We start from the raw sequence: 14,693 nt of genomic DNA, 5'->3' as shown, positions 1-14,693 counted from the left end.
ACAGACAGGCATTATTGGAAAAGCCAAATTGTAGGGGCGCATGTCATTTGTAGAATATGAATCGGGTGTTTTGGTTAATATACGTTATTTATATAGTGAAGATTAGATCAATTGATATCAATATACAACATGACATTTGTAATTGATTGCATAGTTAGTAGCAATGCGAATAATAACAACGAACAGAAATAATTCAGTTGCAACCCCTCTGTTACACGCTATATTGGACTATTCCGCCTTGGTCACCGTGCGCTTTGAACTACTTAACTGCATGAATTGAAATTAAGGCACGACAGGAGAGGCTACGTACAAGCAGTGTTATTGAGATTTCTGATTGAAAACATAGTTAATTTTTCAACAAAGCACAATGACTGCCAGATACGACAGAGCTATAACAGTCTTCTCCCCCGATGGCCACCTCTTCCAAGTGGAATATGCGCAAGAGGCCGTGAAAAAAGGCTCTACTGCTGTGAGTTTAATTTTAGTTTGCATTTTGGCTTTGTTTATGAAATTCAGACCAACAATAAAACAAAAGCTGCATCATTTTAAATTCTCGAAGTTAATACTGTACTAAAAGTTGTACATAGTTAAAAGTAAACCTTTGTTCAAAGACAGTATTAGCAAAAGTGTAGTGGGTATGACTTGCATGTATGGAGGCCTAGCCAGATTTACGAGTAGACTGAGTGGGACTAGACTAGACTAATTTCAAGATGTGCACTGTGCATGAACGTCACACATATACTTCTGTAGGACCAATACAAATAAATAGTGGCGTTTTAATTTCAGCAAATAAATATGGACGGTTGGTTTTATGTTTAGGTTGGAATTCGAGGAAAAAATATTGTCGTTCTTGGTGTTGAGAAGAAATCTGTTGCCAAACTGCAAGAGGAAAGGACTGTTCGGAAAATCTGTGCACTTGATGAGCATGTCTGTATGGCTTTTGCAGGTAAATGATATAGTCCATTTATATATATATATATATATATATATATATATATATATATATATTATTGTCAACAATGAAAAGTGACTGACTGGCATTCTTTAAATGAATCAAAATACTTACTGTAAAACTGTCCGTGAATAGTGTTACTTAAAGTGGTGATTGATTTTTAAAAGTTAATCACAATTGTTAGAATCCTACCAGTGGCCCATTTTGAGCACATTTTAATTTTATTAAAAAAATGTAAACATCTCTGAAGATGCAACACTATTGCAAGCATTTCCACCATGTTGGTCTACATAAGGAAGCTCTGTGCTGGACATTTTCCTTCTGGAAGGAATTCCGTAGCACAGTTTAAAGAGCAAATATCGCATGGGGGGATATGTGCATCCCAGAATGGAGGGTGGAGCTCGTTTTATAGTGTCTTCCCTTTGATTTGATTGAGGGTGCCTTGCTAATAACATGACTGTTTTTTTCTTTTCTTTTCCTTTAGGGTTAACAGCAGATGCACGTATAGTGATTAACAGAGCACGGGTAGAATGTCAAAGCCATAGACTTACTGTTGAAGATCCGGTTACAGTGGAGTACATTACACGCTACATAGCAACCCTAAAACAGGTAGATATTATTTTTGCTCATGAAAGTTCTATTGGGGAAACTGTACTGGCCCCTCGCTTAACTACCATTTTAAATGGCACAGAAGTAAAGCTTTCTTTACAATAGGAATTCATTCAGTGTTTGCTGAATATCAGAGCATTGGTTGGATTGAAATTTATTTACCCCATTGGCGTTATTTTTGTCTAAAAGTGAATAACACAATTTACAATTCTGAAATGAATTAGAAACAACGGATTGCTCCATGTCCCTAATAAATGTCCAGGCTGCACTTTGGCATCATATATTTATGTATTTATTTAACCAGGAAATTTACCCATTGAGACCACCACCAAAATGTACTAGGGGCAATAATTTAGAAATTACAAATACAAACAGAATAAAACGTACAGTTCAAGCTTGATCAGCAGCATACAGAGATCAGAAAACATAATACATAGGATATCTATTTAAATGTGATTGTGAACTGAAATAAATTCGTTTTTTTTAAATACAATTATAAATATGTAGCTATAATAAGAACTTATAGGAAATGAACTGTTAATTGTGAAGAGAACATACAAAAAAAATAACTGTCATCATATCCAAAAGCTGCAAACTAACAATTGTTAGGCTTTACATACTACGCGCAAAAAAAAGGACCAACGCAGCCTAACTCATTTATTATCATGATCATACTTCGCTTCATATGGGCTTGCAGCGATCCTGCATTTCTGTCGAAACTGGTGGGTTTAATTTGTTGTTATTGTCTGTAGCAAAAGAGCTGCTAGTGTATTTTGAGAGATGAAGACGTGTGCAGCACGCAGCAGACTAGATGATACTGGAACTCACTTTGACAGTAGACAAGTAAGTGTCTTTCTGTCCAGTGAGCCGTCCAAAAAAAAAAAAAATCCCATTCATTTTTAGTGCTTTGCTCCATTAAGCGGTTCAGTGACTAACTTTCTATTAAACAATAACTGCACTCAGACACTCAATACAATGTTGCCGCGGCCGGGATTGAAGTACGGTGTGCCGAAAGGCTCAAGACACAACAATGCGATTAACATGCGTTAAAATAATTAATCTCTAAAAACATTTACGCGTTAATCGCAGAAGTTAACTGCGATTAATTGACAGCCCTAAAAAAAAATATATATATATATATATATATATATATATAAAATGTACCTTTTCTTTTTTTCCCCTTTTAAGCGCTACACTCAGAGCAATGGACGCAGGCCATTTGGAATTTCTGCCTTGATTGTGGGCTTTGACTACGATGGCACTCCAAGGTTATATCAAACAGACCCTTCTGGCACATATCATGCCTGGAAGGTAGGTGACTGCCTCTTCTGTACACAATATTGTTTCACTTACAGGGCTTGAATTTCAGCACGGGATTGCGGCAATCCCGCATTTTCCGAGTTGCTCCCTCATATCTGCAACTTTCAGTGCGGTAAAATCACACAGAGATATTTTAAGACACCAAGCTACTGTATTATCTACCCAATTTAGAATGCCTGAAACGCTACAACAATCTAAGGAAGTGGGTGTCCGTGACTAAAGCACTATGAGCCGCATGCTGAGTAGTTCTGGTTCAAATAAATAAACAAATAAAAGTAGTGCTGGATATTAAGTGCCACAAGACTTTATTCTCTCGTACGTGATTCTTGGCCGCTATCTCTAAGCATTATAGAAACTCAGTACACCATTAAGTAAACAGTTTAAAAATATATATATATATACATATATATATAATATATAATTTTTTTTTAAACTGTTTACTTAATGGACAATAGACAAAATGAATAGACAAAATGAAATTCACAGCTTGCAAAACACCTAGATAGACTTAACATCATATATATATATATATATATATATATATATATATATATATATATGATGTTAAGTCTATCTAGGTGTTTTGCAAGCTGTGAATTTCATTTTGTCTATTGCTCTGTCATCGTAGCAGCTAGAGTGAAAGGGGCGGTATCGTTTTCTTCAGCTGCATGCAAAAACTTCACTTTGGGCCATGGCAAAAGCAATGGAGAGTGCTCTGTCTCACAGGGATGAACAGCTGTAGGTCTCCTGAAAGCATCTTATTTTAAAGCAATACCAGTGTGAATGATGATGCAGTAAAATATATATATGGTTTTTTTATATGCAAAAGTGACTTTTTTGCCATTCCCCCCCCCCCCCCCCAGGGACACAGGCAAAATCATTGCTTTGGATGTTTTCCAGCACTTTAACATAACTTGTCTAACAAATATATTTAAGCTTCCCTGTACTGGTGGCCTGTATGAGTTAATTTCTCATGAAGCATATAAGCTGGCAGCTATATATTTTCAGTTATGGAAACTCAGTGGGCAAGATCTAATGGCGCTCTTCACTTAGATTTGTTACCCAAGATGGCTGCCATTTTGGGGTCATGTGACCAGGTTTCTGGATGATAAAGACCTAACTGAGATATTGGCTTCATATTCGAATATACACATTCTGATTCAAAGTTCAAACGTGGGTGTCATTAAATGAAAAATCAACCCATTGGTGTTTTTTTGGTAAAGCTGCCCCTGCGACAATGTCAAAGTCTCATATCTCACTATTCATATGTTCAGGGTTATACAGTTTTTATGGACAGTATAGTTTTGTGTTGGTATTTCCAGGTCTTGGTGAGAATAGTTTAAATAAGGGCAGCAGTGTGGAGTAGTGGTTAGGGCTCTGGGCTCTTGACCGGAGGGTTGTGGGTTCAATCCCCAGTGGGGGACACTGCTGTTGTACCCTTGAGCAAGGTACTTTACCTAGATTGCTCCAGTAAAAACCCAACTGTATAAATGGGTAATTGTATGTAAAAATAATGTGATATCTGTATAATGTGAAATAATGTATAATGTGATATCTTGTAACAATTGTAAGTCGCCCTGGATAAGGGCGTCTGCTAAGAAATAAATAATAATAAGCATTCTAACTGGTAGAGCAGGGCTCAATATTCAATTTTATTTTCTCATTGTTGCATATGATTTTACTTACAAAAGGTCCTACTGCAGATGTAACTAGGCATTTTTAATTGTGTACTGAACAAGAAAACCTTTGAGCACTGCCTCACTCTGTACAGTCCTTTTGTGTGATCAAATGGAAGTATCTGTTCTTTAATGCATCTATCCCTCTGAACTGCACAATTGGGTACAAACTGCAAGCAGTAAGATGTCGGTACCTATTAGTCAGGTGTATAATCGGTGAATGGGAGTTAAATTATATAATTGATTAAAAAAAAAAAAAAAAAATAGATTTGTCAAAGCCTGAAATATAAGATGCTTGGTTGTTTGCACTGTTTTGAATTTCTCTCCCCCCCCCCCCTCTCACAGACGCACTTATTTCAAAACCTGTTTCTGTTTCTTTTGTTGACAGGCAAATGCAATTGGTCGCAGTGCAAAGACTGTGCGAGAGTTTCTAGAAAAGAACTACACTGAGGAAGCGATTGCAACTGACAAAGAAGCCATGAAGCTGGCAATTAAAGCTTTGCTAGAAGTAAGTGAACCTTTTTGTTGTACGCTATTATTGAGTCGTTTTGTTTGGAAGAAAGCATGAACACTTGTTTGTACTTGTCATTAACAACATTGAAATTTGTTCTGCAGGTCGTACAGTCTGGTGGGAAGAATATTGAACTTGCTATCATCGGAAGGAATCAACCCCTTAAGGTATATGAGTGACATAGTTCCTACTGTAGACCTGAGGAACTGAGTTCAGTATCTATATCACTGTTTGTCCATTACACTAGTAATGGCATTTGCAAAGCTTGGTGGTCCAGTGGTTAAAGAAAAGGGCTTCATACCAGGAGTTTCCCGGTTAAAATCCTGTCTTCGCAATGGACTCCCTGTTCGTGACCCTGAGCAAGTCACTTAACCTACTAGTGCTCCGTCCTTCGGGTGAGACGTGAAACCGAGGTCCTGTTGTAAGTGACTCTGCAGCAGCGGTTGTAGATACAGAGACTAGAGGGTGAACTATGCATGTCGCTTTGGATAAAACACCTGTTAAATACCTAAAAAAGAAGAATTAAGTTTGCTTAATCTTAATCACTTACTTCTGAGTCATAATAATTTAGAACCCGAATATAGAAAAAAAAAACTAAATAATGAAATCCACCCTTGTATTTCTGGTGAATGAAATAAAAAATAAAATAAAATAAATCTGTCTTTCTCGCCACATCCACGTTGGTTTGCACCCCCTGCACATTCTCGCATCGTCTTGAATGACTTTGCCGTGAAGAAGTCGGTTCGTGCTGCTTGAAGCCAAGTACTGTCTAGATTTCCATATTTCCAGAAACGCATGTTCACATCTCAAAAATGAATACCAAAAATGTTTCTCATTATCATTTTTTTTTTTTAACCTCTTCCCATATCAACCATACACACTACAAGCTTTGAGATTGTGTCTTCACATGTGGTACACAGCTGTATTCTATCAAGTTCCATTACTGGTGTATTGTCCAGTAAACATGAACCTTACCACTACCGAATGTTTTAACCGTTTCTCAGATCACACACTTTGTCCATATTATACCACGTTTACTAAAAAATACAGTCCCCTTACATTATGACTCCCAATAAAAACCAGGTCCTTGCAGGTGTGATAGAAAAGTGTATATTTTAACCAAATGTGCTTTGGAACCACTGGATACTTTTTGTTTTTTCTTGAAACTATAAAACATCTCCACTACTGTATGTTATCAGATATAAATATAGTGTCATGTCATCCTAACGCAGCTTCTTTTTTATCTCCAGATTCTGGAATCCAAGGAAATAGAAACACTGGTTGCAGAAATTGAGAAGGAAAAGGAAGAAGAAGCAGAGAAGAAGAAGCAGAAGAAAACCACCTAATTATTTTAAGGACGAATTCCCAACTGAACATTGTTTACATGTGTTACTGAAACCAGTTAGTGTCATATTCTGTTAAATAAGCTACAACAGGTCAACTACTTTAATGCAAGCCTCTTGGTTGGTGTGTGTGTGTGTCGTACCCCCATTAAACCTTTCTGTTACAGTTGAATTAAATCATTTTTGAACTCTAAAAAAAATGCCATTCAGATTTGTAAAGGCATTTAAAAACTGAATAAAGACTTGTCTGATGTATGTATTTGTTGATTGAATCAATTGTGTTTCCTGTTATAAATAAACAAACATGGAACATATAGGTACAAATAAATGGTTGAAACCAATCACAAAATAACTTTTCTACTAGTCAGATTTTATCATTTTGAGATACAGAAACTTGTCCAAAATGTCTTCTTGGGTTAAGTTGCACAAAGTACAGAGCCAACAACTAACAGTTTAGCTCTGTTACAATGACAAGCAATTTTTTCACATTCTATGCAGTCAGCAATGTATAGGAGATTATATATATATATATATATATATGAGCATTGTCCTGGGCAAACCTAGTTAATGTATTGTCACACATACTGTGTCTGATATTCTCAATCCTGGTTGAATGTTAAAATCAAAAGGTTTGTAGTATTTAGCTGTATGTATGTTCTCAATGTTTGGTAGATTTTTTTCACTCTACATATCAATGAACAAACCATACATGCTTATTAGTAAGCCACTACAAACCAGTCTAGTCCCAAATAAAACAATGTTGATGTGTTATACCTCATTTCCGTGGACAGCCAACTCGAGTGCGCTCAAATTTGTCTGGATTCTCCCAGAACTAGAGTTGGTAAAAAAGGAGGTGTTTCTATGCTTTTCCTAGTTATAACTGGGGTTAAAGGTCAAGACGTGCATTCGCTGCAGACAGTATTAGAGTCAAATTGTCTGTGATTTCAAAGATAAATCCATCTAGATATTCTTTTGGATTTGTTTCATGTCATACGTATACCTCTGGCAGACTGGTATGCAGAACAGGGAAAGAAGCGCTGGGCAAGGGAAATAATGTGTCAGATGCCAAAGTGGATATGAGAGTGTCAGGGATGAAGCCAGTTTGCTCGAAAATTTAAAAAAGTAGACTGGACATTTCCATGAAAGAATTTTTAAAAATCTGGATTTGATCTGATGTGATCAGAAACCCAGAGGCACTGTAAACTGCACCTGTTACTGTAGTAGGACTGTTCTTTTTTATGTGAAGCATGTTTCGTGTTCTTTTTATTTTACAAGGATTTAATTAAGTAACAGCAACAATTCCTTATGCCAGATTTGTTAGAAAGTCTGTAACAAAATGGTTGATTGTTATTGTTGGTACGTTGAGCAACTGTGGCTTCTGGTTTTCGTTTCAACCAATCTCTCAGTTACTTAATTGAACCAATTTTTGGCTTAATTAGTCAAGATTAACAGGTGTTCCAGATCTATGGCCACTGATGAAGTAAAGACACCTATAAAACATGCTGTAGATAGTACTAAAGACACCCACCTTGCAGGTGTCACAAAGTCCATAACCAAAACAAAACATTAAAATAAATTAGTTCTGCACTGTATAAAATGGAGCAGATTTTACCAATTCTTACTAGTCTAACTGATTAGCAGGCCAGCTTCTTTGCTGATCTCCAAATTGCTGCAGTGACATTGTGAATGCTAGTATAACGAGTTACTCAAAATTAGATAGGCCTACTGTTTTAGAAGACAGATTTCATTAAGTAAACATGTATTTGAATCTTTGTGACCGTGTTAAATGAGAAACGGCCAAGGTACCAAATCTGCCGAATTTAATACCAGCCAGAACGTCCCGTTACAGTGTGTTCCTGCCCCCTACAACATTTTTGATTGATATATACCACGATTCCATTAAACCACATAACCCGGGTACGTGCTCGAGTTGCCCCCCCATGCCTCCGTTTCCATGTTTCTAAATTACTCGAGTTGGTTCCCAATTCGGGCGGGTGCCCGAATTATCTGGTTCGATTTCACTATTTGGGCTGGCCTGAATTCTAAAGTCTGAATTCGGGCTGTGGGGAAATTATATCACTAAATGTCAATCAAAAATGTTGTAGGGGGCGGGAACATACCATTTAATGGGACATGATGGCTGGTATTAAAGTCGGCGGATTTGCTCCTTTGGAGTATTTTTGAATTGCTGTTTTTCACTTAGAGCGGTCACAAAAAAAAATGCAACACATATGGCTGTTACTTACTTAAACCCTTGTAAAAAAAATAAAAACAGTCCTACTACTATCAAATCCAGATTTTTAAAATTCTTCATGGAAATGTCCAGTCTACTTTTTTAAATTTTCGAGCAAACTGGCTTCATCCCTGACACTCTCATATCCACTTTGGCATCTGACACATTATTTCCCTTGTCTAGCGCTTCTTTCCCTGTTCTGCATACCAGTCTGCCAGAGGTATACGTATGACATGAAACAAATCCAAAAGAATATCTAGATGGATTTATCTTTGAAATCACAGACAATTTGACTCTAATACTGTCTGCAGCGAATGCACGTCTTGACCTTTAACTCGCAAGCATTTCCTGCTTCACTCACGTGATAACTCAGGTAACTCGGAAAGCCATGGAAACGCCTCCTTTTTCACCAACTCGAGTTGTCCATCAACTCAAGTTCTGGGAGAATTCAGACCATTCAGGCACACTCGAGTCGAGTTGGCTATCCATGGAAACAAGGTATAAGTGATGTCATTTCCTCCCAGTCCGAATTCAGACTTTAGAATTCAGGCCAGCCTGTGAAATCGGACTAGAGAATTCGGGAGCCAACTCGAGTAATTTAAAAACATGGAAATGGAGGTAACTGGAGCGTGTACCTGGGTTATGTGGTTCATGGAAATGTGGAATTAGTTATGAACTGGGTAATATTGCATGAGCATAGCTGTGAAAAATACATGTTAACCAAGGCTTTAGCCAGTTATGAGGCACCCGAGGCACTGCCCTGTTAACCATTTCAGTTATTTGCCTTATAATATATGTTATTAGGGCTAGGATTAAGGTTGTAAAACTAACGACTACAGCATTGTTTGATTTTTCTTAAAACTATTATTGTCATGTCAATATTAGACATTACCAAAAAGTAGCTAATTGTGCCTCAAACAGACAACAAGATTTACTTGTGTGTGCATGGAGACTTATGGATATGCTAAGCGATATGGAAAGACAATTTGCTGCTAGTAATCAAGCTTGGACTTGGAAAATGTTTTCATCCAGTAGTACATTAAAAGAGTTCAAGCCAGAGTTTAGAATTACATTTTTATTAGCCCTATTACAAGAAAACACTAATAATGTTACAAAAGTGAATAAGGACATTAATTACCAAGGTTTACCTGTTTCTAGAGTGAAACATTGGTTAGCACTCCTTTAATGAGAGGGGGTTGTAGCATTTTGTGGCCTGTGGTCCGGACCACTCAGCGCTGTGACGTCACAGTGGTCCGGACCACTCACTGCCACTGTTATATTCTGATTTCATGGTTGTATTATTCCTATTTATGGCTAATTATTGTTTCTTTGTCTCATACTTACTTTACAGTGATATAATTAATGCAAGTGTTTTATATCTAATAATAATGGGCTTGGGACCACTCAAGCAGTTCTCTTTCACTGTCATACTGTGCAGTGGTCCCACAGGACCACTTGCATGCTGCTGTTAGGTTATATTACAATTTCACAGTTTTATTATACATTTTTCTTTAGGTTAATTATTGTTGCATTGTCTCATACTTAATTTACAGTAATATAATTGATGCAAGTCTATAGGCTAATTGTAGGACTTAAATGTCTTACTATGTTTTCCATGTCTAACAAGGGAAACATAGTAAGACATTTAAGTCCTACAATTTGTGTATTGAACTTTTTTAGGATTAAGAAAGCATTTGTTAGTGTGTGATTTTTTAAAAAGAGTGCTTAATTAAAAACATAAAGGACATCACAGGTAAGCTTACTTCAACTGTATTTCTTCACTAATCCCTTATAATTAAATACATGTAATACCTATAGTGTCTCAGTATTTTACCATTGATCTCTTATTAACGAGTTTTGATAGGTGATTACCTGCAGTATTTAACCAGATATCTGCAGCTGCATGTACTTCATCTGTAGGCTGAAATCCAGCCAAGATTGATCATCATAACAAGTCATTTTAATTTGATTTTTTCTTGAGCCAATGTAATCTTGTCTTTCACTTTCATTCTACTATAATCACGAACATTGATTTGCATCTGTTTACCAAAAGGTATTTTCTATGTAATGGTTTTGGTCATATGGACTTCTGACCATTAACAGCTATGTCAGGAATGCATATTTTGTTTCACTTGCGAGTTGAGGACTGATTGAGTGTAAGCAAGCAAATTAGTAATAAATTAATCAATCAATCAATTTGGAGACGGTCACATTCGGCACGGGTTTAGCATGGATGGGGAAGTTTAACCCCACAATGAAAAGATAAATCGGCAATTCCATGAATGTATGATGACACTAACATTGGATCCTTTGGAAATCTGTCCTGATGGAAGATTAGCACTTTATAGAGCAGGTTAGTATAGTAACTCTAAAAAGTGTTTTATGCAGTTCTACTTAAATGTTATTGTTCCTATAATGCTGTACTTAACTTACTAATTTTATCAGTTACTTATTTTATGATAACACTTATTTTGATAGTATCTCACAAATAATACAATACATTTTAAGCTGTCATAATATATAACATATGACTAACATAATTTTGATGTATTTTGATTTTATAATTTTCTTTACTTTGCTTATAGAACAAAAAATGCAGACAGTAAATCTGAAAAAAGCAATCACCTTCACAAGAGAGAAAAGAGCTTTACAGAGAAATTCAAGACCAGGACAAGATAATATTAACATACTTTTCTTTCTGTTTACTCTAAAAAGCTCACCTCCCAGTATTTTTGTTTGAAAACACACATTTGAGATATTTGTAGATTTACAAACGCATGGTATGCGCCTTACATTGTTGATTTTTAACTTGTGTTTTTGTAATGAAATTCTAAGTATTTAGCATTTATATTCTTGTTCATATGTACTATTTACACTTTTTAGCAAGGCATTCAGTGAGATTTTAAAAAGTGGAAAACATTCTTCCCATCACAATGGATGCAGAGTGATTCTGAGACATGTGGAGTATCTGTTTGCACTATAAGTCATAAAGACAAACATGTAACTTATGTTTATCTGTTGTGGGCAAATATACATTTATTTCTCATATGGTTTTCTTTCTTAGGCTGCAGAGCTTGAAATTCGTGGTGTTAGCATTTGCTCTGACATATTAAATAACAGGCAGGCTGAACACTTAAGTGTGTATCACGCTTCATCGCTGGTGACCTGTTTGGATCTCCAGGTAATACTTTACAAAAACTTTACCTTACTCCATCAAGTTTAACACTATGTGCAGAAAATCAAGTGTGAAACCCCAGATCCTTCTTTTTCTTCTCTCTAACATAACCAGGTAGAAAAGTAGACACCATCAACGAAGTTAGAAGAGGAAGACGACAGTGTTGTGTACATGGCAAGCGACATCAGAGCATGCCTATATCAAAGAAGTATAACTGGGAACAGGTGGGTAACTTGTTTTAATTTTAAGGATTTTAAGAATGAGAAAACTTCCAATTGTGGTTGCAACCTGCCCAGTCCCTACCAGTTTGAAAGGTTTGATTTGGTTATCATATGCTAATTAAAATACATGTACAAAAGTAACCTCTGTATGTGAAATACTAGTATATAAAAAATAAAATGACAGTAATACAGTAGAATTTATTTTTAAATTTCATTCAGTATGCCTTCTAAAGTTAAATTTAAACATATACACAATAAACAAACAGATCCACATCTGCAGTGCACAGCTATGCTACAAAGAGATGATATTATGTAACACAATGTTAAAACTACACATATTGAAAATTGTTTTGTAGGAGGCCTGTATCCAAATCCAAGTCTTTCTCATTCTCATTAAATATGACAACTTTTTGCTAAAATAAACGGTACCAGCTATCACACTGCTAACTTGGGAATCAATTTCCTGTTTGTCAACTTTGTGTTTGTATTTTGTATAAAATCAGTTATTAGGAAGGGAGGATCTGGTGCTTTAATTGAGAAGGAAATGAAAGCAAGTATAACATTTTAAAAAATATAAAGATTACAATAATTTTACCTCACTAAAAATGGAACTTATAATGTCATTGAGTAAGTGCCCATAATAAGAATGTTAATACATAAATATCTTTTTAAAGTACAATATATCATAACATGTAAACAATAACATATTAACTTTATTTATTGGAGATATACACTGCTGAAAAAAAAAAGATTTTGATCTCCTCCTGATCAAGCAGGAATTGAAACATGACATAATTAGTAGAAAGATAAACACGATGTTTCTGTTCTTAAATCCTGACTATACGCCAAAATTGAAGGCACTGGTATTGAGGATGTCGATATTTGATTAAAAAGAGGCAGGTACATTTTATTATTGTTCTTGATGTTGATGGTAGTTAATGTAGTGCTATTATTATTATTATTATTATTATTATTATTATTATTATTATTATTATTATTATTATTATTATTATTATTATTATTGCTACAGACAAGTGCTCTTATGATAAAATCGAGAGTGCCTTGAAGATGGAAATTAATCCTCAGAATACTTTGATATGTGTTGGCTCCTGAGGTAAACATCTAAATATGTCCAGATATTTTTTATGAGCTCATATTATATTTAATAGATTAATGGAAAATATTTTAGAATAAAGCTAAAGAAATATCACGAATAGTATATCACTATGCATTGTACATTGAATTTTGCTAAATGTGGCATTTTTAATACTGCCAGGATTATAAATCTCTATAATTTAATTTAAGGATCCTTGTTTTTTATTAAAATAAAGTGAAAACTAACAATTTATTACATTTAAATATACTGTGATTGAAATAAAAACATTGTAAAACATTAGATTGATTTAATATAATTAGTTGGTGCAGTACCATTCTATCCCCAATACTACAGCTACGAAATCAGAATATAACAGCGTTAGCGAGTGGTCCGGACCACTGTGACGTCACAGCGCTGAGTGGTCCGGACCACGGGCCACAGAATGCTACAACCCCTACTGCCTTTAATATTGTGGAACACCATCTTTGCAGTAGCTTTCAGGGTATGTTCTCAAAATGAAAAACGAGTTGGGCAAGCTAGTCCAGTATTGACCCTCCAGATATGCGTTATTAAAGACTACAAATAATATACAGGATTGCACAGAATGAATCAAAGGGGCATATTCATACAACACTTACTCCATGGAACCTTTTTTTCTGAAGATCAAACCGGTAATGTTAAAAATGAAGCACATATTTCTAATCATTAAGAAAACAATCGCTCCAAGCATGTGAATACATGCTGAAGACATTTAAAGAGATGTGGCAGGTCTGATTTTTATAATTCATATTGTAGCGGCAGCAGAACAAAGTTGGAGTTAACAGCGTATAAAAAGGATCAACGATATTTTTTTTATTGAAACACGCACGGCTGGAACTGACGGCAGACTATAACTTAACGAGTCCACAGCGTTTTTATACAGTTTCTGTGAACCTGGTTGAAGACAGACAGACACAAAATAGTATGGAAAGTCTACATTTATAAAAATCAAGTCTAACACAGACCGGCAATACACACAAAACAACCAGTTACAGCTATACAGTCCAGTCCCAGGACCTCGCCACCTGCTGTTGTTGCTGCTGCAGGCGCTACTCCATTAAAATATACTGTAAATCCATAAATATTTGCAAGCCCTTTTTTATACATTTTTTATATTTGCACAAATTTGATAACATTTGCCACCTCTGAGAATTCGGTAAGAACTAGGGTAGAACTCACTGTTCTTGAAAAATAATTCACAGCAGAGCAATGGTCCCAAATGATTATCTTTTTCATGACATGAAAAAAGATGTACTTTGATGTGGAGTGTGGTCACTGGAAGTTCATGGCTGGATTCAGTTTACCAGTACAGCCTAATGATTTTCCAAATGTAATTTAGATGGAACTGCCAACCTAAAAGTGAATGACATTTTATACAGTTTGCAAAACTATAAGATCTGCACACTCGTTTCCGTCGGGAACCACATGTGAGTTTGTCATATAACATTGACGTAATTCCGCAAATTGAAATAAAAGCCGCCAACCAATCGAATAGCACCATACGCCGAGAATCCTGAC

General features: G+C 35.7%; 1 protein-coding gene across 1 annotated transcript; it reads left to right on the top strand.

Annotated features, from left to right (window-relative positions):
• The first annotated feature begins 19 nt into the window (after positions 1 to 19).
• On the top strand, positions 20 to 6,666 carry LOC117435714 (proteasome subunit alpha type-7). The gene is made up of 7 exons (XM_034059086.3): positions 20 to 469; positions 820 to 946; positions 1,437 to 1,561; positions 2,750 to 2,872; positions 4,946 to 5,065; positions 5,173 to 5,235; positions 6,319 to 6,666. Exons 1-7 carry the CDS (start codon positions 368 to 370, stop codon positions 6,412 to 6,414), a joined length of 756 nt encoding a protein of 251 aa, XP_033914977.1. The 5' UTR covers positions 20 to 367; the 3' UTR covers positions 6,415 to 6,666.
• The last annotated feature ends 8,027 nt before the right edge of the window (positions 6,667 to 14,693 follow it).

This window comes from Acipenser ruthenus, chromosome 3 (assembly GCF_902713425.1).
Source record: "Acipenser ruthenus chromosome 3, fAciRut3.2 maternal haplotype, whole genome shotgun sequence".
In the NCBI taxonomy this organism is placed as follows: Eukaryota; Metazoa; Chordata; class Actinopteri; order Acipenseriformes; family Acipenseridae; genus Acipenser; species Acipenser ruthenus.
The sequence above is the reverse complement of the archived record's forward strand: the minus strand, read 5'-3'. Positions and strand labels throughout refer to the sequence as shown.